General features: G+C 52.0%; 4 protein-coding genes and 1 long non-coding RNA gene across 8 annotated transcripts; 2 read left to right on the forward strand and 3 right to left on the reverse strand.

Annotated features, from left to right (window-relative positions):
• Positions 1-186: 186 nt before the first annotated feature.
• On the forward strand, positions 187-1,895 carry Rps25 (ribosomal protein S25). Its single transcript, XM_090319370.1, has 5 exons — positions 187-290; positions 473-568; positions 678-861; positions 1,655-1,753; positions 1,845-1,895. The coding sequence occupies exons 1-4, from the start codon at positions 288-290 to the stop codon at positions 1,747-1,749; spliced, it is 378 nt and encodes a 125-aa protein (XP_090175496.1). The 5' UTR covers positions 187-287; the 3' UTR covers positions 1,750-1,753; positions 1,845-1,895.
• Cenatac (centrosomal AT-AC splicing factor) lies at positions 1,871-8,060 on the reverse strand. Of its 2 annotated transcripts, none has more exons than XM_090319366.1 (11): positions 7,893-8,060; positions 7,645-7,808; positions 6,967-7,065; positions 5,102-5,168; positions 4,713-4,775; positions 4,377-4,444; positions 4,023-4,128; positions 3,248-3,278; positions 2,348-2,437; positions 2,111-2,243; positions 1,871-2,033 (listed from the first exon to the last, which is right to left on the reverse strand). In XM_090319366.1, exons 1-11 carry the CDS (start codon positions 8,058-8,060, stop codon positions 1,985-1,987), a joined length of 1,038 nt encoding a protein of 345 aa, XP_090175492.1. In that variant the 3' UTR covers positions 1,871-1,984. The 2 variants fall into 2 exon arrangements, with proteins under 2 accessions (XP_090175492.1, XP_090175493.1); XM_090319367.1 differs by having other exon boundaries at positions 4,023-4,173; positions 7,893-8,054.
• A 141-nt stretch (positions 8,061-8,201) lies between these two features.
• On the forward strand, positions 8,202-13,022 carry LOC150045489 (uncharacterized). The gene is made up of 3 exons (XR_016532800.1): positions 8,202-8,283; positions 11,827-12,038; positions 12,937-13,022. It is a non-coding gene; the product is annotated as an uncharacterized LOC150045489 (long non-coding RNA).
• Positions 10,883-17,532, reverse strand: Foxr1 (forkhead box R1). Of its 3 annotated transcripts, none has more exons than XM_090319372.1 (6): positions 17,397-17,532; positions 13,152-13,226; positions 12,806-13,062; positions 12,403-12,558; positions 11,355-11,571; positions 10,883-10,957 (listed from the first exon to the last, which is right to left on the reverse strand). In XM_090319372.1, exons 1-6 carry the CDS (start codon positions 17,530-17,532, stop codon positions 10,929-10,931), a joined length of 870 nt encoding a protein of 289 aa, XP_090175498.1. In that variant the 3' UTR covers positions 10,883-10,928. The 3 variants fall into 3 exon arrangements, with proteins under 3 accessions (XP_090175498.1, XP_090175497.1, XP_090175499.1); XM_090319371.1 differs by having other exon boundaries at positions 11,355-11,593; positions 12,403-12,629; XM_090319373.1 differs by lacking the exon at positions 10,883-10,957 and having other exon boundaries at positions 11,396-11,571; positions 12,403-12,629.
• Positions 17,533-18,874: 1,342 nt separating this feature from the next.
• Upk2 (uroplakin 2) lies at positions 18,875-21,351 on the reverse strand. Its single transcript, XM_090319796.1, has 5 exons — positions 21,251-21,351; positions 20,733-20,864; positions 20,439-20,577; positions 20,139-20,209; positions 18,875-19,267 (listed from the first exon to the last, which is right to left on the reverse strand). The coding sequence occupies exons 1-5, from the start codon at positions 21,324-21,326 to the stop codon at positions 19,131-19,133; spliced, it is 555 nt and encodes a 184-aa protein (XP_090175922.1). The 5' UTR covers positions 21,327-21,351; the 3' UTR covers positions 18,875-19,130.
• Between the last annotated feature and the right edge of the window lie 6,216 nt (positions 21,352-27,567).

The raw sequence follows: 27,567 nt of genomic DNA on the forward strand, positions 1-27,567 counted from the left end.
GCTGTCTCGCAGTGCCCCGCCCACCACTAGCGGCGCGTGCGCATTCGCAGCTGCAGGCTGAAGTCGTTTCCTGTTTCCCAGGGCCCGGAAGATCAGGGCAGCATCACGTGGAGAGCGGCGGGCGGTGCTCCCTCTCCCGCCGTCACTTCCTCCGCGCGGCCCCGCCCCTCGCCCCGGAAGTGCTCGCCGCGCACTGAGGTTTCTGGGCTGGTCCGTGAGCAGCACTTCCTTTCTGTCCGACATCTTGACGGAGCAGCAGCCGTGCCTCCCGCTCTCCGGGCTTCGCGATGGTGAGCTCGTGGGTGTGACGGGCGCGGGTTCCCCGGGCCGAGCGGCGCCGGGCCGCCGAGCGGGCGACCCCGCGGGGAGGGCTGCGGGCGGGGCCGGGCCTGGGCGCGCGGGGCCGCCCCACGTGCTCGGCGCTGGGGCGCGGGGTCGACTCAGGACCGGCCCGCACTGCTTCCCCCCGCAGCCTCCCAAGGACGACAAGAAGAAGAAGGACGCCGGGAAGTCGGCCAAGAAAGACAAGGACCCAGTGAACAAGTCCGGGGGCAAGGCCAAGAAGAAGGTAAGGGGGCGCGGGCGCGGAGGCGGCGGGACACCGCGTCCGCGGAAGGGCGGGCACGAGAGCGGCGCGGCCCGCAGTACTGACTCGCTTCCCGCGCGCTTGTGAGCAGAAGTGGTCCAAAGGCAAGGTCCGGGACAAGCTCAACAACCTCGTCCTGTTTGACAAAGCCACTTACGACAAGCTCTGTAAGGAAGTTCCCAACTATAAGCTCATCACCCCGGCTGTGGTTTCTGAGAGGCTGAAGATTCGTGGCTCCCTGGCTAGAGCAGCCCTTCAGGAACTACTCAGTAAAGGTAAGCAGGGCGTTTACGGGTCGAATACGAGTTTTAGAGAAAAGGTCTTGGTTTACTTCTCACTCATTCCCCATGAAAGTCTAGTCTGGAAGCATGTAGAACTTAGAGGAAACTGGAGTGTTTTTGTCTTGTTTTAGGTTTTGGGGTCTGTGTGGGTCTTTCTTGGGTGCTAAGTTCTCTACCACTTTGATCCACTGCCCCACTTCCAGTTTTCTGGTAATTGAAAGTAAGAGTCTCACAGGGACTTTTCAGTCCAGGCTGGCTTCAAAACATTATCCTAGTTCTCAGCCTTCTGCATACCTGGATTACAGGTATGAGCCACCAGCACTAGACAAGTATATTTTTGCCTTTGTGTGAGTCAGTATCAGTCGTGGTACTTGGTGTGCTCTCAGCTCAAGTCTACTGCCCTATCCCTTGAGCCACAGTGCCACTTCCAGTTTTCTGGTGGTTAATTGGAGATAACCCTTTAGTGCCTGGGCTGACTTTGAATTGTGGTCCTCAATGCAGCTTCCCCAGTAGCTAGGATTCCAGGTGTGAACCATGGTGCGGCTGCCTTTTTTTTTTTCTTGCCAGTCCTCAGGTTTGACTCGGGCCTAGGCACTATCTTTGGGCCTTCTCAAGGCTAGTGCTTTACCAGTTGAGCCACAGCACCACTTCCAACTTTTGCTGTATGTGATACCATGGAATCAATACAGGGTTTCCTCCATGCTAGGCCATGCTTCAGAGCCTCTTCTATCTAAATTGAAATAATTTTACAGAACTACTGCTAAAGTTTTATTCCTTTTTTCCTTAGGACTTATCAAATTGGTTTCAAAGCACAGAGCTCAAGTAATCTACACTAGAAATACTAAAGGTGGAGATGCCCCCGCTGCTGGTGAAGATGCATGAACAGGTGAGCACAACAGACCCAAGAACTGAACAGCTTACAAGTGCACATCCCCTTTTCAAGACTCTGGTTCTCACTTAAATTTTTTTTTAAACAGGTCCAACCAGCTGTACATTTGGAAAAATAAAATTTTATTACATCAAATGAATGTGTGTGTGTGTGTCTGTGTTCTAAGAGAAGCAATTGAAAAGTATTTGGCCATAATAGTATTTGGATGGGAATAATTAGCATTTTTCTTTATGTGACTTGCTTATTCCTTGCTGCAGCTTCAGTTTTGAACTGATGCCTGAAAGGAAATAAAAAGTTAATAGGGTGGTGACCGCTCCACAGGGTTGATGCTAGGAGTATCAAATGGATTCATACCTCGACTGCCAGCGGCGTCCATTATTCCATACTCTGCCAAAAGAGGGTAGCCAGCCTGCAGTAGTGCTAGAGCTGTGATCAAAGTTGGCCCCTACTCTATCTGGGGGGAGTTTCTTGAGTTTCTCTTTTTCCTCTGCAATAATAAGGAAACCATTTTGATTGGCCGGCAAACTGGCCCCACTCTGCCTGAGCTTCAGATACATACTACTGCAGTTTAGCTAACAGCTCTGAACTTACTCTCTTTAAGAAATTCTTCATAGGATGGCCCTATTTGTTGTTTTCCAAAGCTGTGTTCATCATCTTGGATCATCCAGGGTGGTGTGGCACCTGTAGAAAGACCCACTCCAAAGTTAAAAGCATTTTTGGTAGTATTGGAGATTGAAAAAAAAAAGATCTGCCAGCTGTTACTCTGCCTGACTGAACTAGAAATGCAATTTGGTAATTCTAGTTTCAGACAGTTGATAGACTTGAAAAGAATGGTAGAGTGCTTGCTTAGCATGTATAAAGTCCTGGGTTCCATTCCTTAATGTACATTTAGCTACTCAGGAGGCTGAAATTGAGGATGGCAATTCAAAGCTAGTCCAGTCACAAAAGTCCTTGAGACTCTTATCTCCAGGAGTGGCACTGTGGCCAAAAATGGTTGAGCACTCACCACTTGAGCTGATATGTTCAGGGATATTATCCAGGGCGAGGTATGGGGGGTTGTTGGGACAATTTTTGTTGTTGGGGAGCTTAATCTCTGGGCCTGGGCATTGCCCCTGAGCCTTGAAAGGCTCGAGGTATTGCCTTATCCCTGGAGCCACAGGATCCTTTTTCTAGTGGCTAATTGGAGTCTCCAGGACTAGTGCCTAGGCTAGCTTTGAACTTCAATCCTCAGATCTCAAGCCCCCTGAGTAGCTAGGGTTACAGGCATGACCATGGCGCCCAGCTCTGCCTCCCCCCCCCCCCCAAGGTGCTATCATTTTACTTTTCCCATCACTCCATCAGGGGTATAACAAAATTCTGGTTCCCATATCTTTGCCCAACACTTGGTATAATCAGTCTTTAGCATGACAAAAGTTATTTACATTTACATTTAACTGATAACGCTGATTTAATTGGGGTTTCAACTGCTTCTAGAAATATCGGGGCCCTTACCTGAGTGGATGTTACCAACTCCGGGTGTATCCTATAGTGGAAATGGAGAAAATATCCAAGATAAGAGACAAAACAGCTGTTCTAGGGAGGAGGACGAAACCACTGTCATGCCAATCCTGTTCAAAGACCCCTAAGCCATTAGGACAATCCTGGCCTCAGAAACTCCCAGTCTTTTTTTTTTTTGGCCTGTCCTAGGCCTTGAACTCAGGGCCTGAGCACTGTCCTTGGGCTTTCTCAAGGCTAGAGCTCTACCACTTGATCCACAGCACCATTTCTGACTTTTTTCTATGTATGTGGTACTAAAGAATCAAACCCAAGTCCTAGTGCATGCTAAGCAAGCACTCTACCACTAGGCTAAACTCCTGGCCCCAGGATCCCAATCTTAATAGTGGATGTGTCTAGAAGAATGTTTTCAGATCACATATATGGACTTGTGAAAGAGAGGCTTATTTTTACACAGAGTACATGTGTAACTTTAGAAGGTGCTGCATCTGTTTCTAGTAGAGATAACCTGTGCTGATAACTAGGACCTATAAGATGACAATGCTGAGTTGCGGGGTGTGGGTTTCAAGGGTGATGCCGAGAGAGTAGAAATTGTCCCAATGTTGAGACAAGAGTTACAGTTAATACATAAACTTGCTGATACGATTTGAGAAATGAGGTGGGGTTAAGAGTCTTGGTGAGACAGTTTAGTGCCCATGGCAGGAAAGCCAGGAAGGTGATGATCCTTAGACAGAGGGAGCATTGGCCTGTTGGCTTGGCTGGTCCACTGTACCTGATGACCAATAAATGTTAGAGGTTGGCCTGTCTCCATCCAGTCAAGCTCTGGAGCAGGTTGCAAGTCCAACTGTGAGGGCTGCTGAGAGCTGGAAGCTATTTGGCTGAAAGACAAATGAAGCCAGGCTGCCAGGTGAGGTCCTTGAGCCCTGAGGATAAAAAAGTTTAGAACTTTCTTCCTAGTTCCCACCCATCCTATCTTAGATTGCTCTAAAAAACATCCTTTTTCCTGCCAAAACTCATTTGGCTACACCCTTTTTCAGGTCATACGAAATTATCAATACAGGCAGCAGGTGAGCAGCTGAGTGTGAGGCCTGGAGCCCACAGGCCAGATGTTTTCCCACAGTCCTACCTGTTTGTCTCCTTCCAGGTGCTTCCAGGTGCTGAAGAGCCCTCTTCTGGGTCTGGCTCTGTCTGAGGCTGAGTTTGATTCAGGAAAAATAAATGTGTCTAAGGTGCTTAAGAGCCTACCACGGCCATGCCCCACACTCCAGAGTCCAGTGTCCTAGAAGATCCCACCCACATCCCCATGCCCAGGCTTGCCCCTGGCCCGCAGGGGGTTCAAGCCAACCAGAAAGGAATGGAGTCTCGACTTCTCTGAGAAGAGCTGCAAGTTGAAAGGCTGGATCTAGGAAAGGTGGGATAAGTGGATTTGGATACTGCTCTGGATCGTTGGAGAGAAACCAACCTCTAAGACAGATTGGACCACCTCCTGCCGGCTCTGTTCCACCTCTCGGATCTGAGCTGCCATCTGCGGGGAAAGAAGATGCTCACATGAGTTCAACATCATGGGGTCAGCATCGTGAAGATAGGGTTTTTTTTTTGGTGGGTCATGGGACTTGAACTCAGCCTGGGAGCTGTCCCTGAGCTCTTTAGCTCAAGGCTAAAGACCTACCCTTGAGCCAAGCCCCACTTCCCATTTTCTAGAGGTTAACTGGAGATAAAGTCTCAGGTCCTTTTGTGCCTGGGGCTGGCTTTGAACCTTGATCCTCAGATCTCAGCCCCCTGAGCAGATAGGATTACAGGTGTGAGCCACTTCGGCTTGAAGATGGGTTCTTAGGAGCCTTTCCTACCTACCTCTTTGATTACCTCATCCTCTTTTTCTTCAAAGGAATCCAAACCTTTCACCATGGATTTTTTGAATCTAAAAGAAAAGGGACAAATCAGCCTAAATCCCCGGCCTGCCAGTTGTGAAAAGCTCCCTAGTAATTTTTTAATTTTGACAATAATCAAAACCCACAAAAGAACATTAAAAAACAGGGCCAGGAGTTTGGCCTAGTGGTAGAATGCTTGCCTAGCATGCATGAAGACCTCGGTTTGATTCCTCAGTACCACATACACAGCAAAAAGCTGGAAGTGGTGTTGTGGCTCAAGTGGTAGAGCTCTAGTCTTGAGAAAAGTCCAAGGACAGTGCTCAGACCCTGAGTTCAAGCCCCACAACTGGCAAAAAAACAAACAAAAAAAACATTAAAAACAAACCACCTTGTGTATGTAACTCACCTAGATTGCTATTTTGGCACCAAATCTCCTTCAACTACACCCCTTTTGCAAAAACAAAAAAAAGTATAGATGCTATAAGGTGGAAATTTACATATTTTGGCATCCATCTTCCAACAGCAGTAATATTCTATGCTTCCACACTTGAGGAAATCAAGTGCCTGGCTGGTTTCCTTCTCCCCCCACCCAATATAATAATATTAAGATTTTATACAGAGAGGGGTTATTTAGGTGAGACTCAAAAGATTTTCCTGCCTGGGTTGGCTTTCAACTGCAATCCTCAGATCTCAGCTTCCTGAGTACCTGGGATTACAGGTATTAGCCACTAGTGTCTGGCTGAGATCATCTTTCTACATTGATTCACTGTTAAAAGAAAATGCTATTGAGGAGCTAAAAAGCGCCCCCCCATTCTGAGGCAGTAACCATCTTGCGGTTTATATAAACAGCACATAAATTAAAGAAACAGAATTGTGGTGCCCATAAGTCTCAGGAACTGACCTGTCTGTGTTAAAATTAATCAGAACTCGTGTAAATTCCAGGGATGGCATTTGTTTTCTAAGCCATAAAACTACCCTCAGACAGCTAATTAGGACTCTACTGGCATGGAAACCTCCCGCCTGTCCCTAACTCCCCCCCCCCCCACCTTATCTTACTCAGACACCTAGTTCTGTAAATCTGTGGTCTTTACCTTTAAAAGCCCTGTAAAATTTTAGCTCGGGGCTTCTTCCTAAGCTCTGTTGTGTGAGGGGGCCTGCCTGGATAAAGCCTTGCTTTTGCATTTAGGAATGTCTGACTCTCGGTGGTCTCTTTGGTGGTCGTCCTGAGACTTGGGCATTACACTATACCATGCTGTATTACCTTATATATTCTAATTTTTATTTTATTTTATTATTACTGTGGGTTTTTTTTCTTTTTTTTTACAGTCCTGGGGCTTGCACTCAGGGCCTGAGCACTGTTCTTGGGCTTTTTCAAAGCTAGTGCTCTACCACTTGAGCCACAGCCCCACTAACGGTTTTTGTGTGTATGTGGTACCAAGGAATTGAACCTGGGTCTTTGTGCATGCTAGGCATGCTCTACCACTTGAGCCACAGCACCACTTCCAGCTTTTTCTGTGTATGTGGTACCAAGGAATCAAATATAGGGTTTCATGTGTGCTAGGCAAGCACTCTACCATTAAATCACAATCCTCTCATAACGTTTTCTTAAACATGCTGGAGATTAAATTCAGGTCTTGACCTCTTTGTTTTGAGGGTTTCAATATTTGGCTCAGGTTGGCCTAGAATTCAGATTCTCCTGTCTCTGCCTCCCAAATAAGTGGCTTAGTGATTAGTATGCATGGCTACACCCAAGCAAAGTTAGGGAAACTCTCTCAAACTAGTTGGCAAAGACTGAATGAATTAACTCAGCTAGTTCATCTTTGCTAATAACCATAACCAGTGACTTACCGTGCATAGTCCTGGGGGGAGATTAGAAATTTCTCTTTCATGTGGATCTCAGCCTTGTTATCCCACCAGAATTTGTTGGTCGCTTTCTTATGTTCTGGGCTGAAAGAAGGAGTCATCTCAGATTCAGATCCTGGGAACCCGAGTATTAGGTGAAGTACCACCCTGGCATGGGATTCCCAACCTGGACGAGGCAGGGGAGCACTGCTGCAGACCTCTTTCAAGATCTCCACTCTCCCTTCTTCCCAACCAAGTTGAGTTGGTGGGCAGTGATTCACCATGGTGACCAGAAAACTTCTACTTCAGAGACTGATAATGCTCCCGACTCGCACCTACCTGGCCAGGTTCTCCAGCAGGCCCCTGACCCGCACCCACCTGGCCAGGTGCTCCAGCAGGCCCTGACCAGCACCTACCTGGCCAGGTGCTCCAGCAGGCCCTGACCAGCACCCACCTGGCCAGGTGCTCCAGCAGGCCCCCGTGCAGCACCCACCCGGCCAGGTGCTCCAGCAGGCCCTGACCAGCACCCGCCCGGCCAGGTGCTCCAGCAGGCCCCCATGCAGCACCCACCCGGCCAGGTGCTCCAGCAGGCCCTGACCAGCACCCACCCGGCCAGGTGCTCCAGCAGGCCCTGACCAGCACCCACCCGGCCAGGTGCTCCAGCAGGCCCTGACCAGCACCCACCTGGCCAGGTGCTCCAGCAGGCCCCCGTGCAGCACCGTCAGGTTTCCATGGCTTAGGTGCCTCCGCACCTCTCGGCCGCAGCACGGGCACCAGCAGCATAGGTCGTGCTCGGGCACGTAGCGCTCCACCTGGGCGGCGCGGACAGCCTTGCGGGCCGCCTCCACCTGCGGGGACCAGGGCCGGGATGAGTCCCAGGGCAGCTCCCCAGGCCGCCCGGCCTGCGTCCCCGCCCCAGCCCGCGTCCGCACCCGGGACAGCAGTCTTTCCAGAGCTTCCTTCAGGTGCCGCCGATGTTTCCGGCTGTACACATGTCCGCGGCCACAGAAGAAAGTCTGGCGGCACAGAGGGCAACGCTGCGGGGGCGCCATCGGCTCAGGATCACGAACCTCCGTCACCGGCAGGAAACTCGCCGCCATCCACTAACCCTTGACCTCTGACCTCCCGGAGGAGGAGCGCGCCCAGCAGCCCTCGCGCCCCCTAGCGGCCGGAGGTCGCCGCTGCACGCGGTTCTGCGGCTGCGCGTCGGGACGCTGGCCGCTCCTCCGCCACCTCCACCGTTGTCCGGAAACCCACGTGCGAGAGCCCGGGCCGCGGCGGCCGTGGATGCTGTGCAAGGACTGGACCTCGAGAGCGGGAAAGGTGAGGCCGGGGAGTCCAAAGCTCTTTCCAAGGACCCCAGCTGCTGAGCGTCCCCTCCTGGACTTGCAGGCCGCGTCCAGGGTCCGCCCAGCGCCCCGGCATCCCCAGCCCCCCGGCATCCCCAGCTCTCAGCCCGGAACTTTCCTCCTATTTTTTCTCCATGAACTCTCTGAAATACAGGCTTCACCTGGCTCGTGGTAGCTTGAAGAATGAAAGGGTCCCGGGTGAAGCCTTCCGAGTCGTGCTTGCGGACTGTCTGTGTCTGTCTGTGTCGCTGGGTGCTTGAGTCTCATGCATGCTATTCAGTGCTCCTACATCCCAGCCCCTGAATGAACTCCGAAGTCCTCTGCTACCCCTGTCACGTCTGTGACAGTTCAGACCGGATGCCACTAGGTAGCACAGGCCTGCTTGGAACTTGCTGCACTGTCCAGGCTGGCCTTGAACTCCTGATGTGAGCCATCTGTCACGTCATGGGGCTTGTCCTCAGCCTGGACCGCTGTCCCTGAGCTCTTCAGCTCAAGGCTACCACCCTACCCTGGAGCCAAGCCACACTTCCCCTTTTCTAGAGGTTAATTTGAGATAAGAGTCTCAGGTCCTTTTGTGCCCGGGCTGGCTTTGAACCTTGATCCTCAGATCTCAGCCTCCTGGGTAGCTAGAATTACAGGCCTGAGCCACCAGCGCCCAGCCTGTCTCAGCTTTCTGAGTGCTAGGATTATGGCAGTATGCCTCCATGCCAGGTATCTTGTTAATAGTTGAAAAGCTTTAGTAAAGGGATATCTAATAGTCCGAAATCAGTGGAAAAACTCAAGTAGAAGAACTGTATTTTTACTCGTGCCTGTCTCAACACTTTGCATCCATTGGTCCATTAGGCATCAAATTAGGTTAAAACCTTCAAAACCCAAGCTGCCCAGAGTTAATATTCTCCTTAAAGGTAGAGCTGTTCAGAGTTGGAGAACAGAAAGCATGCAGCTACCATTCTTCTAATTAGTAGCACCTACCAAGATGTGAAAAACGGCAGTTCAGGCCAGCCAAGGCAGGAAAGTTCTTGAGACTTTTATTTCCAATTGATCAGGGGAAAAAAAAAAAAAGCTGGAGCATAGCTCCAATGGTAAAGCACCAGCTGAGCCATTAAGAAAAAAAAAACAACAAAACTTGAGAAGCTGGTTGCTGTTGGCTCAGGCTTATAATCTTAGCTACTGAGGAGGCTGAGATCTGAGGATTCAGAGCCAGCCAGGACAAAAAAAGTCTCTGAAACTCTTCATCTCCAATTAACCACCAGAAAAGCAGAATTAGAGCTGTGACTCAAAATGATAAGAGTACAAGCCTTTAGCAAAAAAAATAAAAGCTGAGGAACAGTGCCAAGGTCCTGAGTTCAAGCCCCACAATGGACCACTAAAAAAAGAGAAAACAGTACAACTGGAAGCTAAACATGACAGCACATAAATATAATTCTGTGACTCTGAAGGACCCTAATGCAGAAGGAAACTGAAGGTTCTTTGTGAACTTGACTTCCTCTGCCTCTATCCCTGGGAAGCTTCTGAGTGAAAAAGCTGAATAAAGCTCGGCGGATGCGGTGGCTCATGCCTGTAATCCTAGCTACTCAGGAGGCTGAGATTTGAGGATCAAGGTTCAAAGCCAGCCCATGCAGAAAAGTCCTTGAGACTCTAATCTCCAATAACCACTAGAAAACCAGAAGCGGTGCTGTAGTTCAAGGGGTAAATCGGTAGCCCAGAGTTCAAGAGCTCAGGGACAGTGCCCAGACCCAGAGTTCAAGTCCTATGACACCCCCCCTCAAAAAAAAAGCAGAACAAGAGCTGAAGGCCTAGTACCAACACCAAGTAAATAAAAAATGATGTTGCTACAAGCTGGGTATGGTGATCCATGCCTGTAAGTAGGAGAATTCAAGCTATATAGCAAACCCTGTCTCAGAAAAAAATTGGGTTGGGCCCAGAGTTTGGCCTAGTGGTAGAGTGCCTAGCATGCACGAAGACCCGGGTTGGATCCCTCAGTACCACAAATACAGAAAAAGCGCTGTGGCTCAAATGGTAGAGCTCTAGCCTTGAGAAAGTCCCGAGAACGGTGCTTAGGCCCTGAGTTCAAGCCCTCGGACTGGCAAAAAATAAAAAAATGGGTATCATGTATCATGGTTCGCAGCTATAGTCCCAGCACTCCAGAGACCTGCAAACACATCTCAAGTTCCAAGCTAACCTAGGCTACTTAGCCAAATCCTATCTCAAAAAGAGCCCTTTTCTCCCATCTTGCATCTTATTTCCTTAGACCCTGTGACTATAGCCCTGGTGTGATCTGCATTAGCTCTTCCCACCACTGCAGTGAGGCACGCCCCACCCCACTGCTCCTTAGTCAATGAGTGGCTGGCATGTCCAAAGCTGGCAGGTTAACTTTTCTGAACAGTTTTCAGACAAAATAGGAATTGGCCCTGGTCCCTGGGAGAGTGAGTTCCCCTCTACTGAGGAGGAAAAGCATAGAGCCACTTCCCCCACTGCTGAAGCATCCGAAGTATCACCCACCTTTGAGGGGTACCCCATTTCTACCCGTGTAGCGGGCACTGACCCACCTACTCAGAGACCACACACACATGTACAGGATGCAGAGAAGCTTTATAAGGCATTTCTAACTTGTGCTTCTTAAAGGTCAAAGAGGAAAGGCATCATATCTGCAAGAAAAGGAGAAGGTTCAGAGTAACCTGCAATTCCTAATGGCTCCCCCCACCCAACAATCTGGAAAGCTGCTCTCCCATAGGCCAGCTGCTCAGGGTTCCAAAGTCTCCTCCCCTGGCTTCCTGACCTGCTGGAGGAGGGCAGAGTCCCCAAATCTGTGCCCCTTCCTTACTGTGTCTGGCACCATTCCCCTAGGGTCAAGAGCAGCCAGCTGCCCCTGGCTGTTCCCCATCAGTTCTTCTCCTCCCTGGGTAACCTGAGAGGCCTCTCCCCATCCCCCGCCCTGCAGATATCACCCTGCTCCCTACAGAAGATGCCCCGAAGGGTGGCCCAAGCGACCACACTGTCCCCTGGGTCCCCAACTTTGGGCCCATGCATGAGGAGGCTTCACACCTGGCTGGTTCATGGACTGTTGAATGCTTTCCAGCCGAGTGGAAGCCAAGGTGCGGGCCTCCTCCGCAAAGCGGCGGCGTCCCTCCTCCGTCAGCTTCCAGAGGCAGGAGCGGGGCCGGGGGCCCGCCTCCGCGTTCACGGGGATGGGCACTTTCTCAAAGCTGTCTCGGAAACACAGGTTGTGCCGGACGGTATTCTTCCAGCCTTCGGGAGCCGTCTGGAAGAAGGGGAAGTGTTGTCTGTGGACAGGGAAGACAGGCAAAGTTTCTCTGAGGTGGGGGGAGACCTTTCTCTCCAGTGTCCCCACCCCCAGGAGTGGGGGGGGCCTCAGCCCTTTCCTCAAGGGGGTAATGGGATGCTGGCCCAGAACTGCCCTCTGTTGATTAAGCAAGGGGAAAATCTTGCCCCTGCCCTCTTTTCTAAGCCTGAGTTACTGCCCCCGCCTCAGACTCATTTTCCTCCCTTTCCCTAGGGCTCGGGGCTTTTGACTTCAGCAAGAGCACAGGAGATTCCTATTCTGATGGAGTAGCTTCTTTTTCTACTACTGGAAAACCTCTTGAGAAATTCCCTTGTACTCTTGTCTACTTGACTGTGGCTGATGGCTGAATGAAGGCCCTGGGCTGTAGCTCGGGTGAAGTACAGTCCAGCTTTGTGAGGCCCTGGGTTCCATCTCAGTGTAAACAGGTGTGAGCACATATGTGCCCTTACACATTGCATCCAAATCCTTTTTCAGTGTGACTCCCTGGGGCCCTGGGGTTGAGAGAGCTGTGCCTGCCTGGCAGGACAGTCCTCGAACACACAGATTTTACCCTGGCTCATTCTGAAAAGGGTGGGGAAGGAGTATGAACTCGCATTGAAAAGGACAGCTAAGACAAAAGGCTGAGGAGCGGTGGGAGCTGTGTTCTTGTACACGGGCAGGCACATATGTGCCTGAGAAAAGAGACCTCAGATCCAAATGGAGAAACTGAGTCAGGGAGGCCAGGGGAAGACTAGAAGACCTGAGACGGCCTTGTCCCTCCCTTCCCCTGTACAGGGCCCCGGCACATACCGAGTGAAACTGTAGATCTGCTGCACGTTGAGGCCACAGTGGGGACTGTTTCTTAGTGCCAGGGCAATTAGGTGGAAGTAATTGAGTGGAGGTCGGGACCAGAGTCTGCCCTCTGAGCTGATGGGTTGCCGAAGCCTCCGACTCTGGAGGGGGGCCCTTGTAGGAGGGGATGGGAGGGCCACAGAGGAGCTGTCATCCTGGTCCTGGGCTGCCTCCTCTTCCGCGAGCTAGAGGGCACAGAGTAGGAACTGGTCCTCACTCCGTGGCCTTCACTCTGGGGGGCACTGGCTGGACGGGGAATGGTCTACCACCAACATCTGGGATTCTCCCCAACCCAAAGTAACGGTCACCTCTAAACCTGCTAACCTGTCCCTAAGAAACCCAAAGCCCACACCACTCGTACCTGCCAGGGGCAGGGCAGAGGGACAACAACTTGGCTGGGCTTCTGCTCCTCGGGGGGTGATCCCAAGCCGGAGGAAGGTTGGGGGGATTCCTCTTCTGCCCCCTCTGAGCAGCTGCCTTCCTCCTTCACAGATGGCTGGGAGCTGAGAGGAGGGCTTGGCGGACGCGCCCACTTGGCTTCTTTGACCTGCATCTTGCCAGGTGGGTACACGACATTGGGGTCTACCCACATCCACAGGTTGGGCTCAATATCTGGGTCTGTGCAGAACAGAAAGGGAATGGCGAGTCACCATGGCAGCTCACTGGCTCTGGATGCCCTGAGCCCCACCACACCTCTGGCTACTCACCATCTTCATCGGCCTTATACTTTTTATCCAGAGGCAATACTGGCGGTTCAACTATTCTGAGTTTGTATTTGGCAACTGGCAAAAACACAGTAAGGAGACAGTCAAGACACAGCAGTATTTCTATGACCTTGCAGGGTGTTGGGAGTGGCTGGGGAGTTGCTGATACTAAGCGGGCACTGCGGGGTTTGCTTCCACCTCCTCCTCGGTCCATTCTCCCCGACAGTGGGCTGGGGGTTACGGTGCACTCTACCACTGAGCTAAGCCACGTGTTTGGCTTTGGTTTTTGGTTGGGTTTGGGGTTTTTTTTTTTTTTGGTCCTGAGCCTTGAACTCGGGGCCTGGGCTCTGTCCTCGAGCCTCTCTGTGCTCAAGGCTAAAGCTCTACCACTTGAACCACTATGCCACTTCCATCTATTTCCGTGTATGTGGTACTGAGGAATGGAACCCAGGGCTTCACACACGCTAGGCAAGCACTCTGTCACTGAGCCACATTCCCAGACCACTATGGTTGTTTTTGACACTTGCTCTGTGGTGACATGCATCTTTTTCTTCTTTTTTTGGTTGGTCGTGAGACCTGGGTGCTGTCCCTGAGCTCTGCAGTTCACAGCTAGTGCTCTGCCACATTGAGCCACAGCGCCACTTCCAATTTTCTGGTGTTAATTGGAGATAAGAGTCTCACCGACTTTTGTGCGTAGGCTGGCTTTGAACCTCCATCCTCAGATCTCAGCCTCCTGAGTAGCTAGGATTACAGGTATGAGCCACCATAGAGAAAACCATATAATATCAATATACAAATTATTAGAAGCACTAAGAAGTCTTGTATGGCAGTGTACACCTGTAATAATACCAGAAGTTACGAAGTTGAAGACAGAGGAATATCAAGTTGGAGAATACCCTAAGCCATAGAGCAAGCCTGTCACAAACGAGCCAACCACCATTCTAAAGAACCACTAACAGTTCAGCAACTGTGGGCCAGGTGAACTCAGTCTCAGCAGTCAGAAGGCAGAGGCAGGGCCAAGAGCCAGGGCCTAGTGACAGTGCTTATCTAGCATTCACAAAGCCCTGGGTTTGATTCCTCTGTACCACATACACAGAAAAAGCTAGAAGTGGTGCTGTGGCTCAAGTGGCAGAGCACTAGCCTTGAGAAAGCCCAACGACAATGTCCAGACCCTGAGTTCAAGCCCCAGGACTGGCAAAAAAACAAAGAAGGCTGAGGCAGGGTTGAGACTTTGGGGTCAGCTTAGCAGCATACAGAGATCCTATCTCAGAATGGAACAAACGTTGGCTATACAACCATATTAATACTTTTCCTGTACTAGCATTGAAATTGGAAAATCTCTCCAGGCATCAGTAGCTCAGGCCTGTAATCATCCTACCTACTCTTGAGACTGATATCTGAGGGTCATAGTTCAAAGCTAGCCAGTTCAGAAAAGTCTGTGAGATTCTTATCTCTAGTAAACAACAACAACAAAAAGTTGGACAGTGGAAGGATGACACTGAAATATACTCATAGCCGGGCACAGTGGCTCATGCCTGTAATCCTAGCTACTCAGGAGGCTGGGATCTGAGGATCATGGTTCAAAGCCAGCCCAGGCACTAAAGAACTTGAGACTCTGATCTCCAGTTAACCACTAGAAAATGGGAAATTGAGCTGTGGCTTCAGGGGTAGGGCTCTACCCTTGAGCTGAACAATGCCTAGGCCCAGAGTTCAAGCCCCAAGACCCACAAAACAAAACGAAAGTACTCATTTTTATGAGTACTTATGAAATGGTAATGCCTCTGTACAACACCCAAATAAAAATAAAGCTATATATTTAAAGAATAAACGAGGGCTGGGAGTTTGGCCTAGCAGTAGAGTGCCTGCCTATAGCATGAACAAAGACCCAGGTTCAATTCCTTGTTACCAGATACACAGAAAAAAGCCAGAAGTGGTGCTGTAGTTCAAGTGGTAAAGTGTGAGCCTTGAAGAAAAAAAAAACTCAAGGACAGGGCTCAGGCCCTGAGTTCAGGCCCCAGGACTGGCAAAAATAACAAACAAAAAAAGAATAAACTGGCTCATGCCTGTAATCCCAGCTACTCTGGAGGCTGAGATCTGAGGATCAAGGTTCAAAGCCAGCCCATGCACTAAAGTCCTTGTGACTCTTATATCCAATTAACCACTAGAAAATGGGAAGTGGGGCTTTGGCTCAAGGTAGGATGGTAGCTTTGAGATGAAGAGTTCAGGGACAATTTCCAGGCCTAGGATAGGGTGGTAGCCTTGAGCTGAAGAGCTCAGGATCGGGCGCCCAGGCCCATGACCCACAAAAAACCAAACAAACAAAAGATAAAACAAAATAATAAACTGGACCTGGGCTCCGGTGGCTCACTCCTGTAATCCTAGCTAAGATAGGTGGAAACAGGACCCCCTCCCTGCACAGTCTCAAGCCAGCCCCATGGAGAAGATGGTGAAATGATCTCCAATTTATCAATAAAACATTAGAGTGGAGGCAGAGTTTGAGTGGTAGAGCCACAGTTCTGAGCATAAAAGCAGACCAAAAACTCAAGACCCAGCACTGTCACATAGGACCAGGAGGCCAACTTATACAGGTGATGGCAAACAACACAGTTGGAAATAAGGAGGCAGACTGCATGTAGTACACAAACAGAAATGGATTAGGAGTTGGGTAGTTGGTGAAGGCTTTGGTGGTGGAATGAGCATCACTGCAAAAACAACATTTGCCTGCAGAAAGAATAGTGAGCAAGTTGGAACAGGTTGAATGTACACGAGGTTAATCACCTCAAAAATCACTACACTTGAGGCCCATGGGAGTGGGCAAACATTGAGTGCATGGACAAGTCAGGCAATGCACACAACCATGAACAAACCTAGCAGGGTTTTTAAAAATAAATAAACAGGGCCAGGAATTTGGCCTGGTGGTAGAGTGCTTGCCTAGCATGCATGAAGACCAGGGTTTGCTTCCTCCGTACCACGTACATAGAAAAGCTACCAAGTGGTGCTGTGGCTCAAGTGATAGAGCTCTAGTCTTGAGGAAAGCCCAAGGACAGTGCTCAGGCCGAGATCAGTCCCCAGGACTGGCGATAAAGAAAGGAAAAGAAATACAGCATACAATATGGTGCCAAGCAGGGGCCAAGCAAAAAGACTCAGGCCAAGTGCCAGGGGCCACCCCCTCGGGTCAGGACTGGAATGGCCCTCAGGAAGCAACCGGGCTGCACAGGTCACTGTTCCCCGGGCACATGCAGGGGGAAGCGGGGAGCTCAGGGTAGTGTCCCCAGTGAGAGGCTGGCATGCTGAGGCACTCCCTGCAGTCCCCTCCCCTGCATCTCCACAACCCCATCACCCGCCCTCTGTGGTAGGCCCTCTCCCACCCCATCCCCCATCCCACTTTCCCCAATTCCCATCTTAGACTATCCTCTCCACAGACCCTTCCCCACCTCCCACTTTCCTGAACCCCCAACACCTATCCCCACTGCAGCTCCTGACCCTCATTTCCCTCCGCAGACCCTCCCCCACCAAAGAACCTCCAGATGCCCAGACCCTCCCCATCGCAGGCCCTCCCCACCGCAGGCCATCTCCCACCACAGTCATCCCCCACCGCGGGCCCTCCCCACCACAGGCCATCTCCCTCCTCCCCATCGCAGGCCCTCCCCACCGCAGGCCATCTCCCACCACAGTCATCCCCCGCCGCAGGCCCTCCCCACCGCAGGCCCTCCCCCACAGAAGGCCCTCCCCCACAGAAGGTCCTCCCCCACCGCGGGCCCTCCCCACCGCGGGTCCTCCCCCACCGCAGGCCCTCCCCCACAGAAGGCCCTCCCCCACAGAAGGTCCTCCCCCACCGCGGGCCCTCCCCACCGCGGGTCCTCCCCACCGCAGGCCCTTCCCACTGCGGGCCCTCCCCCACAGAAGGTCATCCCCACCGCGGGTCCTCCCCACCGCAGGCCCTTCCCACCGCGGGCCCTCCCCCACAGAAGGTCATCCCCACCGCGGGCCCTCCCCACCGCGGGTCCTCCCCCACCGCGGGCCCTCCCCCCCACCGCGGGCCCTCCCCCCACCGCGGGTCCTCCCCCCCACCGCGGGCCCTCCCCCCCACCGCGGGTCCTCCCCACCGCGGGCCCTCCCCACCGCGGGTCCTCCCCACCGCGGGCCCTCCCCACCGCGGGTTCTCCCCCCACCGCGGGCCCTCCCCACCGCGGGTTCTCCCCCCACCGCGGGCCCTCCCCAGCGCCGGCCCTTGCCCTGCCCACTCACGTTTCTGCTCGGCCGGGGGCAGGTGCACGGTGGTGAAGGTCTGGAAGGGCTCGTTGCCCATGTCCCAGTCCAGCAGCCCGGGCACCTGGCCGTGGAGGCCGCTCCAGAAGTCGAGGTCTTGCAGATGCAGGTCCATGCCGAGGGCGCGCCGAGGGCCGCGCGGGGGGCCGGGGGCGGGCGCGGGGGGCGGGCGGCGCGTGGCGGCTGCGTGGGCGCCAATATCCGGCGGGGCCGGGCCGGGCGCGGGCGCAGGTGGGCGCAGGTGCGCGCGCGGGCGGCGGCGGCGCCCTCGGGGGCCCGGGGCGCGCGCCAGGGCGGCGGGGATCAATCCATCCAGCACTACTGGTCCTCGGCTGCTCGGAGCCACGTGGCTGTGGGGGTCCTGGCTGGAGGAGCCCTCGCCCGGCCCGAGGCTTTCCGGCTTTGGTCTTCTGGAAACGTGAAAGTGGTAAACCCTGGATTGAACTGCGAGCAGCGCCCACGCCCGCGGTGGAACCCCGACCAGCCTCGAGCAAGAACCCGGGGCGGCGCCAGGCCGGCCACCGCCAGGCCGGCCACCGCCAGGCCGGGCCATCGCCAGGCCGGGCCGCCACGCGCGCACACGCACACGTGCGCACACGCGCGTCTCCCCGGGTCCCGCCCCGGGTCCCCCGCACGCGCGGGTGTGCACGCGGGGGTCGGAGGTGTGTGCAGGCCTGCGGGCCTAGCGTGAACACTGAAGCTACTCCTCACGGCTCCCTATCGCCATTCCCCGAACCCGCGCGGGTCTGGGAGCTGCCACTCGGGCTCCCAAAACGCACTCTGTCTGTTTTGTTTTTGCAAATCCATCTATTAAGTTTAGTTAGTCTAAGGAATTTCCCCGCATTGCTTAGTGATTGGAACGCTGTTATTTTCCCCCCTCATGCAGGCTGTGAACAGAACCCAGGGCATCACACATGCCTGGCTACATGCCACGGGGTATAGCCCTAGGTCTTTTTATTTTTGTCCTGTATACTTTTTTTTTTCTTTTTTGGAGCCGTGGGCACCTGCCTATACTTCTTATTGAATTTTTAAATGACTGTTTAGAGAATACATTTCGTTTCTGCAATGAAACTCACAGGGACGAGGACAGTTTAAAGTTCCTATGTTCATTTCTGTACAATGCTAACGTAGTAAACTAGAATACATTTTCCAAAGTTGACAACTAAGGTTTCTAAAAATTCAAACTTTATATGTATATGTGTATGTTTATGTTTAGATTTAAAAAAAAACCAATAATAGAATTGACTGATGTTACAGAACTAACGTTCTTGCACTGCCAAAAAATTGAATAAACCTTGATTCATGTGCGACTTGGCTCTCCTCTCCTCTCCCTGCCTGACTCCCTCATAAGAAGATTCGTGGAGTGGGAAGGAGACGGGGTGCACCTGCAGCCTGGCATACAGGTCCACACCCAAGGGGAATTTAATTAAGGGAGACACACAGGTGTGGAGGTCAGCCTTTATTATAACTACCCAAGGTCACAAAGGGAGGAGGAGGTGGTGATGAGGGTAGAGTGGGTAGATGGGAGGGAAGATTGCTGACAGTAGAGGGGAGGGGGTGGTAAGGAGTGTTGGAAGGTGAGACCTGCCTGGGGGACCCCAAGAAGGACAGAGGGAGGGAGATGGGAAGCAGGAAGGCCGCTGGCTGAGGCCGGCAGGAAGGCAGCTGGGGACAGAGAGAGTGCTGGACTTCATCACCGCGCAGGCAGGCTCTTCACTTGCGAACGCCCAGTGCCAGTGTGAGGATGAGGCCCACAACCAGCAGGAACATGGCAACAGACAGCAGCACGGTGATGACCACCATGCCCCCTGTTCGGGCCATTCCCAGCCCAATGGACTCCAGATTCCTTCCTGTCAGAAGAAGAGGGGTCAGCGCTGGTGGGCAGAAGGCCTCCTTATCTCCTTGAGACACACAGCTCTGCCCCTAATTCAGCCACTCAGCCAGTCGCCTTCATCTGTTAGCATGCAGCCAGTTAACCACTGGGCCCAAACACCCCATTCACACCTGCATTTAGGGAGCCCGTCACTGGGAATTGAGAAGCTATTAGAGGGCTGGCGTCAATAGCTTACAGTTGTAATCCTAGCCTCTCAGGAGGCTAAGATCTGAAAATTACAGTTCAAAACTAGCCTCTTTTTTTTTTTTTTTTTTTTTTTTTTTTGTCGGTCATAGGGACTTGAACTCTGGGCCTGGGTACTGTCCCTAGGCGCTACAGCTCAAGGCTACCACCCGACCTCTGAGCCACAGCCCCACTTCCCATTTTCTAGTGATTAATTGGAGATAAAAGTCACAGTCTTCAGTGCCAGGGCTGGCTTTGAACCATGATCCTCAAATCTCAGCCTCCTGAGTAGCTAGAATTGCAGGCGTGAGCTACCATGCCTGGCTCAGTCCAAGACTCTTCAATTAACCACCAAAAAGCTGGTGGAAATGGAGCTGGTGTTCAAGTGGTAGAGCTTTAGCCTTGAGCAACAAAGCCCAAGGACAGGTCCTGAGTTTAAGTTCCAGGACACACATGTACACACACACACACACACACACACACACACACACACGGAGTTGTTAGGGTACCATCCCTGTCTGAGAGGAGCCTTTAGTTCACTGGAGCATATGTGAGTCAACTGGACGTGGAGAGCCCAGTGCTCAGCGAAGCTGCCGAAGGTACAGGGGGGGGATGTCATGGCGGCCGTGGGCCCTGAGCAGTGAAAGTGGCTGGAGTGTACTCACGAGGAAGGGTGGACATCGGGACCTCTCTGCTGGACTCCACGGTTGTCCCCTTCTGTACTTGGTAGGAAATGCTGTAGGCGGGGGTTGGGAGAGAGAGCGAGAAAGTACAGGCCCCTTGGTATGTATCTCGGACATTGAGGGCAGATAGAGCAAGCCAGTACCCCCACTTTCATAGCTGTGCCCCTTCATGGTGCCCTCCACTTCCCATGCTCTCTCTTTCCCCATGCTGACCAACCCTACGCCGCAGCTCCCCTCGTCCCCCTCTCTTGCAGGTGCCCCAATCCTGGGTCAGATACCTACTAGTATTTGGTCCCTGGCACAAGGTCTGTCACCTGGTATGCACTGAGCTGGGTGACGGTAAATCCAGCTCCACTGTCCACCACGCTCACCAGATCTCTGCGTCCGCGGCATGCAGGTACCACAAAGCTGGACTTCACCACTGGGCAGGAAATGGGGAGCAAAAGGCAGGTTCAGGGACAGCTTCTAGAGGTCAGCTGGGAGGGACGAGTGAGTAGGAATGCTGGGTGGGGGCGGAGAGTTCCTAGGAAGGGGTCTTCAGGGACCAGAGGGATATCTGGGGAAAGGGTGGCAGACCTTGGCTGTCATTGGCTCTCCGGACCATCAGTGTGGCATTGCCTCCGGTGAGGTGACAGGGGGGCAGAGCAACTAGTAGGCTTTCTGTTAGTGCTGGGGACAGCAGACCAGAGAGGCTGGAGATGTTGAATTCTGCAGGGAGGCCAGGAAGTAGCTCAGATGGAGGTCAGCCGTCGAGTGGTCATCAGATCTGACTGCACCTCCCCAGGGGCCTTCGCTAAAGGTGGGGTATCCCATCTTCCCCTCCCCTCTGCATTCAGCTGGCAGAGCAGCACCAGGCCTGTGAGTCTGACCACCAGGTGGCTGACGTGAGCTGCAGAAGTTAGATGACTCCCCTGAGTTGCTTGGGAGCCAGACAGTGCTCAACCTCAGCCCTGCCCTTAGCCTCCATTCCTTTGCCATACTTCTGGCCTCACTGCCATCACCAGCCCCGCTCCTAACCAACCAGACCCCCTTTGAGAGCTATGGAAGGCACAGGGCCCTCGTCTACACCTCTGAACTCTTCTCTACCCCCAGACCTGCAGCTCCTGGAGCCGGGACAGCCAGCAAAATCAGGATGAAGGGCAGGGCCTGGATGGGTACCGGAGATGCCATGCTGGGCTAGAAGCTGGAACCTGAAACAGGTGTTGGCAGGGCTGTGACAGTGGAGCTCTGTCCTGGAGTAGCTGATTTTGTCTTGAGGGTGGGAGGGGCAGGAGAATCTGGTCCAACCTGCCCCTTGGGCCTTATGGCCTCAGGGAGGGCCCCAGACAGGTTCTTCAAGATGAGAAGCTGGTCCCCAGGCCAGGAGAGAGGGGGAAGGGTGCCCGCACTGGACCCTGGCAGCTTAGCCAGCTTCACCAGTAGATAGACCACATGTCCCAAGACTCTGAGGAGGTAGTGCTGCAGGGGGTGGGGTGGAGTGGCTGTGTTCCCACCTGTGGGCTGCTGCCCTTGGATGGTGGTGGTGGCTTTGCAGTGACCCTGAGGTGAAGAGAATGATCAAAGAACTCCAGAAAGGATTTTGCTGGGAGGATTTTTAAGAATGGGAGAGGAAACTGCTAGAAGAGGATGGGGCCTGTGGAGAGGAGGGTTACAGTTATTGGTGTTGCCTGTGGCCCACAACTGCCATTCTGGAGAGACTGGCGGTGGCAGTGCAGCCTCTTCTGGAGGGTGAGGACGAGGGCAGCTAGGGAGACACTGAGAGAGGGTGACGCTGGACCAGTTGTAGCAGGGGTGTGGGGTGAGCACAATCAGCCTTGACGGGTTGGGAAACAAACATTTATTAAACTGATTGAGAATAAAGAAGAGAAAGCTCAGGCTGCAAAGGCGGGAGGTTTGGCTACACAGTGATGAGAACTTATCCCAACACAAAACATCACTGCAGGATTGGGGGCTGAGGGTGCACCCGTGGTAGAGTCCCCGCTTCTCATGCTCCAGGCCTTGGGTCCGTGGCCAGCACCACAAAACAAAAGGGAGAGAGACAGTGTTTCTGACTGTCTCCCTTCTCCAGATCCCATTAGCAAGGAGGGAAGAGAAAGGTAATATGGCTGCCCTTACTCCCGCCCCTGGATGGACCCCCATATACTTAACCTGTGTACCTAACCCCTGAGCCACAAATGGTTATGGCTGCCTTTGAGTTGTGGAAAGCTGAGACTGAGACAGGCAGTCATTGTGTAAAGTGGAGCACTTGCCCAATTCTGGTGGCTAGAATCCTAATAGTTACAATCCTGCCTTCTTGGGAGACTGAGGTCTGAGGATCATGGTACAGAACCATCTTGGTCTGTGAGACTCCATCTTAATTAACCAGCAAAAAAGCTGGACTGGAGGTGGAGCTCAAGAGGTAAAACACCACCGTGAGTGTAAGAAGCCCAGTGCACAAGAGTGTGAGTTCAAGTCCCATTCCTAACAAAAGAAAAACAAATGTAGAGGAGTTTGGAGAGTTCGTAGAATACTACAGAGGCTGCGCTCAGCAGAACCAGTACTCTTGCATTGAGGTCTCTGTGCTTGATGAGCCATCCTTTCTTCCCCAGCTGCAGAGAAATCCTGGTAGAAAAGGGACGGCAGGTTGGGTGTGTGCCTCCACACTTTGAAGGGCATTTTCAAAGCCTAGTGTGAGGGATGGGAGTTGACAAAATGATAGATTTCGGGACCCAAGCAGAAGGCAGGAAGGTCTCAGAACTGCTCCAGTTGTGTCAGTATTGGGGTTTGAATTCAGGGTCTGGGCATTATTCCTTAGCGTTTGTGCTCTACCACTTAAGCCACAACTCTACTTGCAGCTCTTTATTTTTTTCTGGTTATTGGAAATAAGAGTCTCATGGACTTTGCTACTAAGCTGACTTCCCACAGTGATCCTTAAAGAGTTCAGCCTTTTGGGGCCAGGAGTTTGGCCTAGTGGTAAGAGTGTTTGCCTAGCATGCACCAAGACCTGGGTTCGATTCCTTAGTGTACCCATACATAGAAAAAGTCAGAAGTGGTGCTGTGAGTGCCAGCCTTGAGAATGCCCAAGAACAGGCCTCACACTCTGAGTTCAAGCCCCAGGACTGGCAAAAAAAAAGAGTTCTGCCTTTTGAGTAACTGATTAAATTTAAAGTATAGGAATCGCTGGATGTTATTAAAATGCAGTACCTGATTTGCAGGATCTGAGGTGAAGCCTGAAATTCTGCATTTCCCAGCAGCCTGCTAGTCTGAGACACACACACCTGGAGGTACCAGCTGTTTTCTCTACACAGGCAAGCATACGTGTGTATGCACGCATGCATAAACATGCATGTGCGAGCGCACCCACACGTGCTCACACACACACACAGGCACACACAAGCTCCTATGATGGAGATTGGAGACAGGTATTTTCCCCTAGTCTGCCAGGACAGGCTGCCTTTGGTAGAGAATCACTTTCTGTTTTTCTGGTTTGTTGGCTTTTGTCCCTGTTAGATCGGATCTCACCCTCACTACTCAGTGTCACACTCGAAGACCTGGGAGAGAGCCAATGAAACGGTGGAATGTGAGGCTGGGCTCTTCCTGGCCCTTCTCAAACCCCACCGCCCACCAGGCAGCATGACCCGTGGGCTTAGGAGGGAGCCCTTCCCACTCAGTCATGACCAGGAAGCAGACAGGGAGAAGAGGCTGGGTTTATTGCAGACAGGTTGCATTGGTTCCACACCCCTTGTTTTTTTGGTCTGTCGTGGGGCTTGAACTGGACCTGGGCACTGTCCCTGAGCTCTTCAGCTCAAGGCTACTGTCCTACCCCTTGAGCTTCTGTGCCACTTCCAGCTTGGTTAACTGGAGATAAGAGTCTGACATTCTTTAGTTCCCAGGGCTGTCTTTGAACCATGATCCTCAGATCTCAGCCTACTGAGTAGTTAGGATTGCAGGCATGAGCCACTGCACCCAGCTTGAGTCCACTCTTAAGCTGCCACCTCCATCTGAAATGAGGAGTAAGACTGAGGTAGGAGAGGGCAGATCTCTGACAAGATTTTAAAAGGATTAAGGACCCTGTGCCTTTAAGCCCTCTCCTCTCCCTCCAACCCTCCTCCCGCCTTTACCCACCCCAACCCTCCCCAGGTTTCTGGAGAAGCAGAGAGTTGCTTCTTCTCCCTGCCCTGCAGAGCTGCTCACTGGCTGCTCTGGAGGCTGTGCTTTTCAGTCTCCATGGAAACCATTAGTTGCTAAGCAACTGGAGCATCATCTGTGCTGAGCTCTCGCATCTAATTATCCCATCACAGTAGCAGAGAAGGGTTTGGGGAACTGAGAGGAGGGGGAGGCCAAGAGCAGGAGCGAGAGGATAACTCTTTTAGCAGAGCAGATTCATTGACAATGCTGAAGTCAGTTAAAGCCACAGCACCCTGTTTCTCTGGAGGATTTCCCAAAGGCTTGGAATAAGAGAACCACCCCACATTTGGAGTCTCTTCCCTGAGCCCTTTCTCTCTAGATTGTCTCTGGATTCTCCATTCTAAACTCTCTCAAGTTACTTCCCTTGCCTCCTTGCCTCCAAATTTCCGATTCAACAGGCATTTCTTTATTGAGCACCAAATATGTCCCTGAGACTCTCCCAGGCACTGGCATATAAGCAAAGGTAACTTGGTGCCTCTGAGGAGCTCTTGATTTCTCTCTTCTACCCAAACTAAAGGGTTATCTTCTAAAACCTCTTTCTGGACTCTAGCATGTGGTGGTGGTTTTTTTCCCCGTGCGAATGGCAGTAGTTCTGTATGTGAGAACAGCTGGCATGTCCATGGTTCTCCTTTCACAGGGGCCTCTGGGCGAGAGCCAGTTCCACAGGGCTCCCAGGGCACACCAGCCTGTGGGGGCAGCCATTACCCTCCTGTTAAGACATGGCACTATAGGGGGCTTGAGTTCCTTTCAGTTGTGCAGGGATGTGAACTCAGGGCTCCGGCTTCCTAAGCAAGTCTCTCTCACTTTACTCATGCCTCTAGTCCTTAACTTGTTTTTATCATCTGGAAAATGGGGAGCTGGACGCCAGTGGCTCACGCTTATAATCCTAGCTATTCGGGAGGCTGAGCTCTGAGGACTGCAGTTCAAAGCCAGCCCAAGCACCAAAATCTGTGAGACTCCAATTAATCACCAGAAAACAGGAAATGGTAGAGTGGTAGCCTTGAACTGAAGAGCTCAGGGACAGCACCCAGGCCCAGAATTCAAGCCCCATGACCAACAAAAAAATAAAGAGCTAGGCGTGGTGGCTCACGCCTGTAATCCTAGCTACTCGGGAGGCTGAGATTTGAGGATCGTAGTTCAAAGCCAGCCCAGGCACTACAAAGCCATGATACTCTTATCTCCAGTTAATCTCTAGAAAATGGGAAGTGGGGGCTGTGGCTCAAGTGTAGGACAGTAGTCTTGAGCTGAAGAGCTCAGGGACAGCGCCTAGAGTTCAAGCCCCATGACAATATATGTATATATATATTTATATGAAAATGGGGAGGCTCGGGCTGGGGTATGGTTCAAGTGGTAGACGACTTCCTGAGTTTAAACCTCAGTATTACCAAAAATAAATAAATACAAGAAAAAAATAGGACTTTCTCCTCTCCGTTATGACAGATAAAAGAAGTACTTTCAGCCAGGCTCTGGTGACTCAGGCCTGTAATCCCAGCTACTCAGGAGGATGAGATCTGAGGATCACAGTTCAAAGCCAGCTCAGGCACAAAAGTCCATGAGACTCTTATTTCCAATTAACCACCAGAAAACCCAAGTGGCACTGTGGCTCAAAGTGGTAGAGCACTAGCTTTGAGCTGAAGAGCTCAGGGACAGGGTCCAAGCCCCACAACTGACAGAAAAATTAGCCAGCCTGGATAGGAAAGTCTATGAGCCTCATCTCCAATTATCCACTCAGAGCTGGGGCTCAAAGTGGCAAAGCACTAACCATGATCACAAAAGCTCAGGACAGTGTCCAGGCCCTGAGTTGAAGCCCAATGACCAACCAACAGCAACAGCAACAAAGGTGTTAAGGCAGAGGAATGTGGAGACTGCAGTTGTGATCTGCTGGTATGCACAGGGGGACCCTGGAGGCTTGGATGATGGTCAAATACAGTACTCAACAAGGCTGGTCTGTTGAGACCTAAGGCTGGAAAAGGCTGTGGCTGGAAGGAAAACCTCATTGGTCAGGGCAGAGAGACCTATATGTTCTTTTGTGGTGGTTGCTGCTGTTGTACTGGTACTGGGGCTTGAACTCAGGGCCTGGGCACTGACCCTTAGCTTTCTGGTTCAAGTCTGGTGCTCCACCACTTGAACAGAACTCCACTTCCAGTTTTATAGTGGTTAACTGGAGATAAGAATTTAAGGCCTGGGATGGCTTTAAAATTGTGATCCTCAGATCTTCAGATCTCAGCCTCTTGAGTAGCTAGGATTACTAGCCCAGCTTTTTTTTTTTCTTTCCTGATGTAGCCTAGGATACCATCACTTCTGCCCCACCCAAATCTTCCAGCATTGTGGCTTTGGCCAGCATCGTGACTTGTTCTGGGCTACAGTTTCTTCTGTAGGAAGGTATAAAATATGTCTCCTGGGGGACATTGGACTATCACTCAAGCTAATGTATGTAAAAATGCCTAGCACAATATCTGGTTTGATAAATACTAATTTAGGTGATTCATCTTCTCCTCTCCTTTTTATGAACCCTTATTGCACATGAAGTCTAGGGACCCAGGGTCACAGCATAAACAGGAAACACGGTGGAATCTCATTTGGAATCGTCTCTGGCAGTGGTGTTACTGGTGAGGGGAGGTTGGGTGGAAGAGCCAGTCCAGGTGAGACATGACAGGGTGATGGAGCCAGTGTTCCTTGGATGCTTGGCATGAAGTAGGGGCGTGGAGATCTGGAGCCACTGATGGGGTCTTCCATGTCCTTGGTTCAGAGAGCAAAGTGTTTGGTTTTTATCCTGAAGGAAACCAGAAAAGCGCTAAGATGTTTTCATTGTGAGAGGAAAGGGCTGGTGACAGTGTGGACCCCCAACAGGTAAGACATGAGGTAGGGAGCCTGGGTGAGAAGCAAATGATTCAAATGATAAAAGTGGGGAAATGTGGCCAGAAAATAAGCATGTCTATGGAAAGAAGTAGGCATATTGCAGTGGTATTAAAGAGAGATTGAGTAGAAAGATGGCAGGAAGGAAGAAGCCAGGCTGATTTCCAAGCCAGGTACTTGGAGCTCACACCTATAATCCCAGGTATTCCGGAGAGAAAGAGCTGAGGATTGGGGATTGAGGTCAGCTCATGCAAGTAAATTCATGAGATTCTTATCTCCAGTTGAGCATCAAAAAACCCCGTGCAGATCTGTGCCTCAAGTAGTTAAGTGCCAGCCTTCAGCAAGGGACAAGGCCAAAGCTCTGAGTTCAAGCTCGAGCACTAACCCC

The sequence above is a fragment of the Megascapheus bottae genome, chromosome 27, assembly GCF_031878675.1.
Source record: "Megascapheus bottae isolate mThoBot1 chromosome 27, mThoBot2.hap1, whole genome shotgun sequence".
Classification (NCBI taxonomy): Eukaryota; Metazoa; Chordata; class Mammalia; order Rodentia; family Geomyidae; genus Megascapheus; species Megascapheus bottae.

Bases quoted from the DNA above. Each gene is read 5' to 3' on its own strand.
- Rps25 (XM_090319370.1), top strand. The intron at 569-677 runs GTAAGGGGGCGC...GCTTGTGAGCAG, and splicing joins GGGGCAAGGCCAAGAAGAAG to AAGTGGTCCAAAGGCAAGGT. The intron at 862-1,654 runs GTAAGCAGGGCG...TTTTTTCCTTAG, and splicing joins TCAGGAACTACTCAGTAAAG to GACTTATCAAATTGGTTTCA.
- Cenatac (XM_090319366.1), bottom strand. From the start codon at position 8,060: ATGGCGGCGAGTTTCCTGCCGGTGACGGAGGTTCGTGATCCTGAGCCG. The intron at 4,776-5,101 runs GTAGGTAGGAAA...CTTTCCCCGCAG, and splicing joins AGGATGAGGTAATCAAAGAG to ATGGCAGCTCAGATCCGAGA. The intron at 4,129-4,376 runs GTAGGACTGTGG...TTTGTCTTTCAG, and splicing joins ACCTGGAAGGAGACAAACAG to CCAAATAGCTTCCAGCTCTC.
- Foxr1 (XM_090319371.1), bottom strand. From the start codon at position 17,532: ATGGACCTGCATCTGCAAGACCTCGACTTCTGGAGCGGCCTCCACGGC. The intron at 12,630-12,805 runs GTACGAGTGGTG...TGTGCCCTCTAG, and splicing joins CTCTGCCCTGCCCCTGGCAG to CTCGCGGAAGAGGAGGCAGC. The intron at 10,958-11,354 runs GTGTGAAGCCTC...CTTTTCTTGCAG, and splicing joins ACAGTCCATGAACCAGCCAG to ATATGATGCCTTTCCTCTTT.
- Upk2 (XM_090319796.1), bottom strand. From the start codon at position 21,326: ATGGCATCTCCGGTACCCATCCAGGCCCTGCCCTTCATCCTGATTTTG. The intron at 20,865-21,250 runs GTCTGGGGGTAG...GCCTCCCTGCAG, and splicing joins CCCGGCTCCAGGAGCTGCAG to AATTCAACATCTCCAGCCTC. The intron at 20,578-20,732 runs GTCTGCCACCCT...TTTCCTGCCCAG, and splicing joins GAGAGCCAATGACAGCCAAG to TGGTGAAGTCCAGCTTTGTG.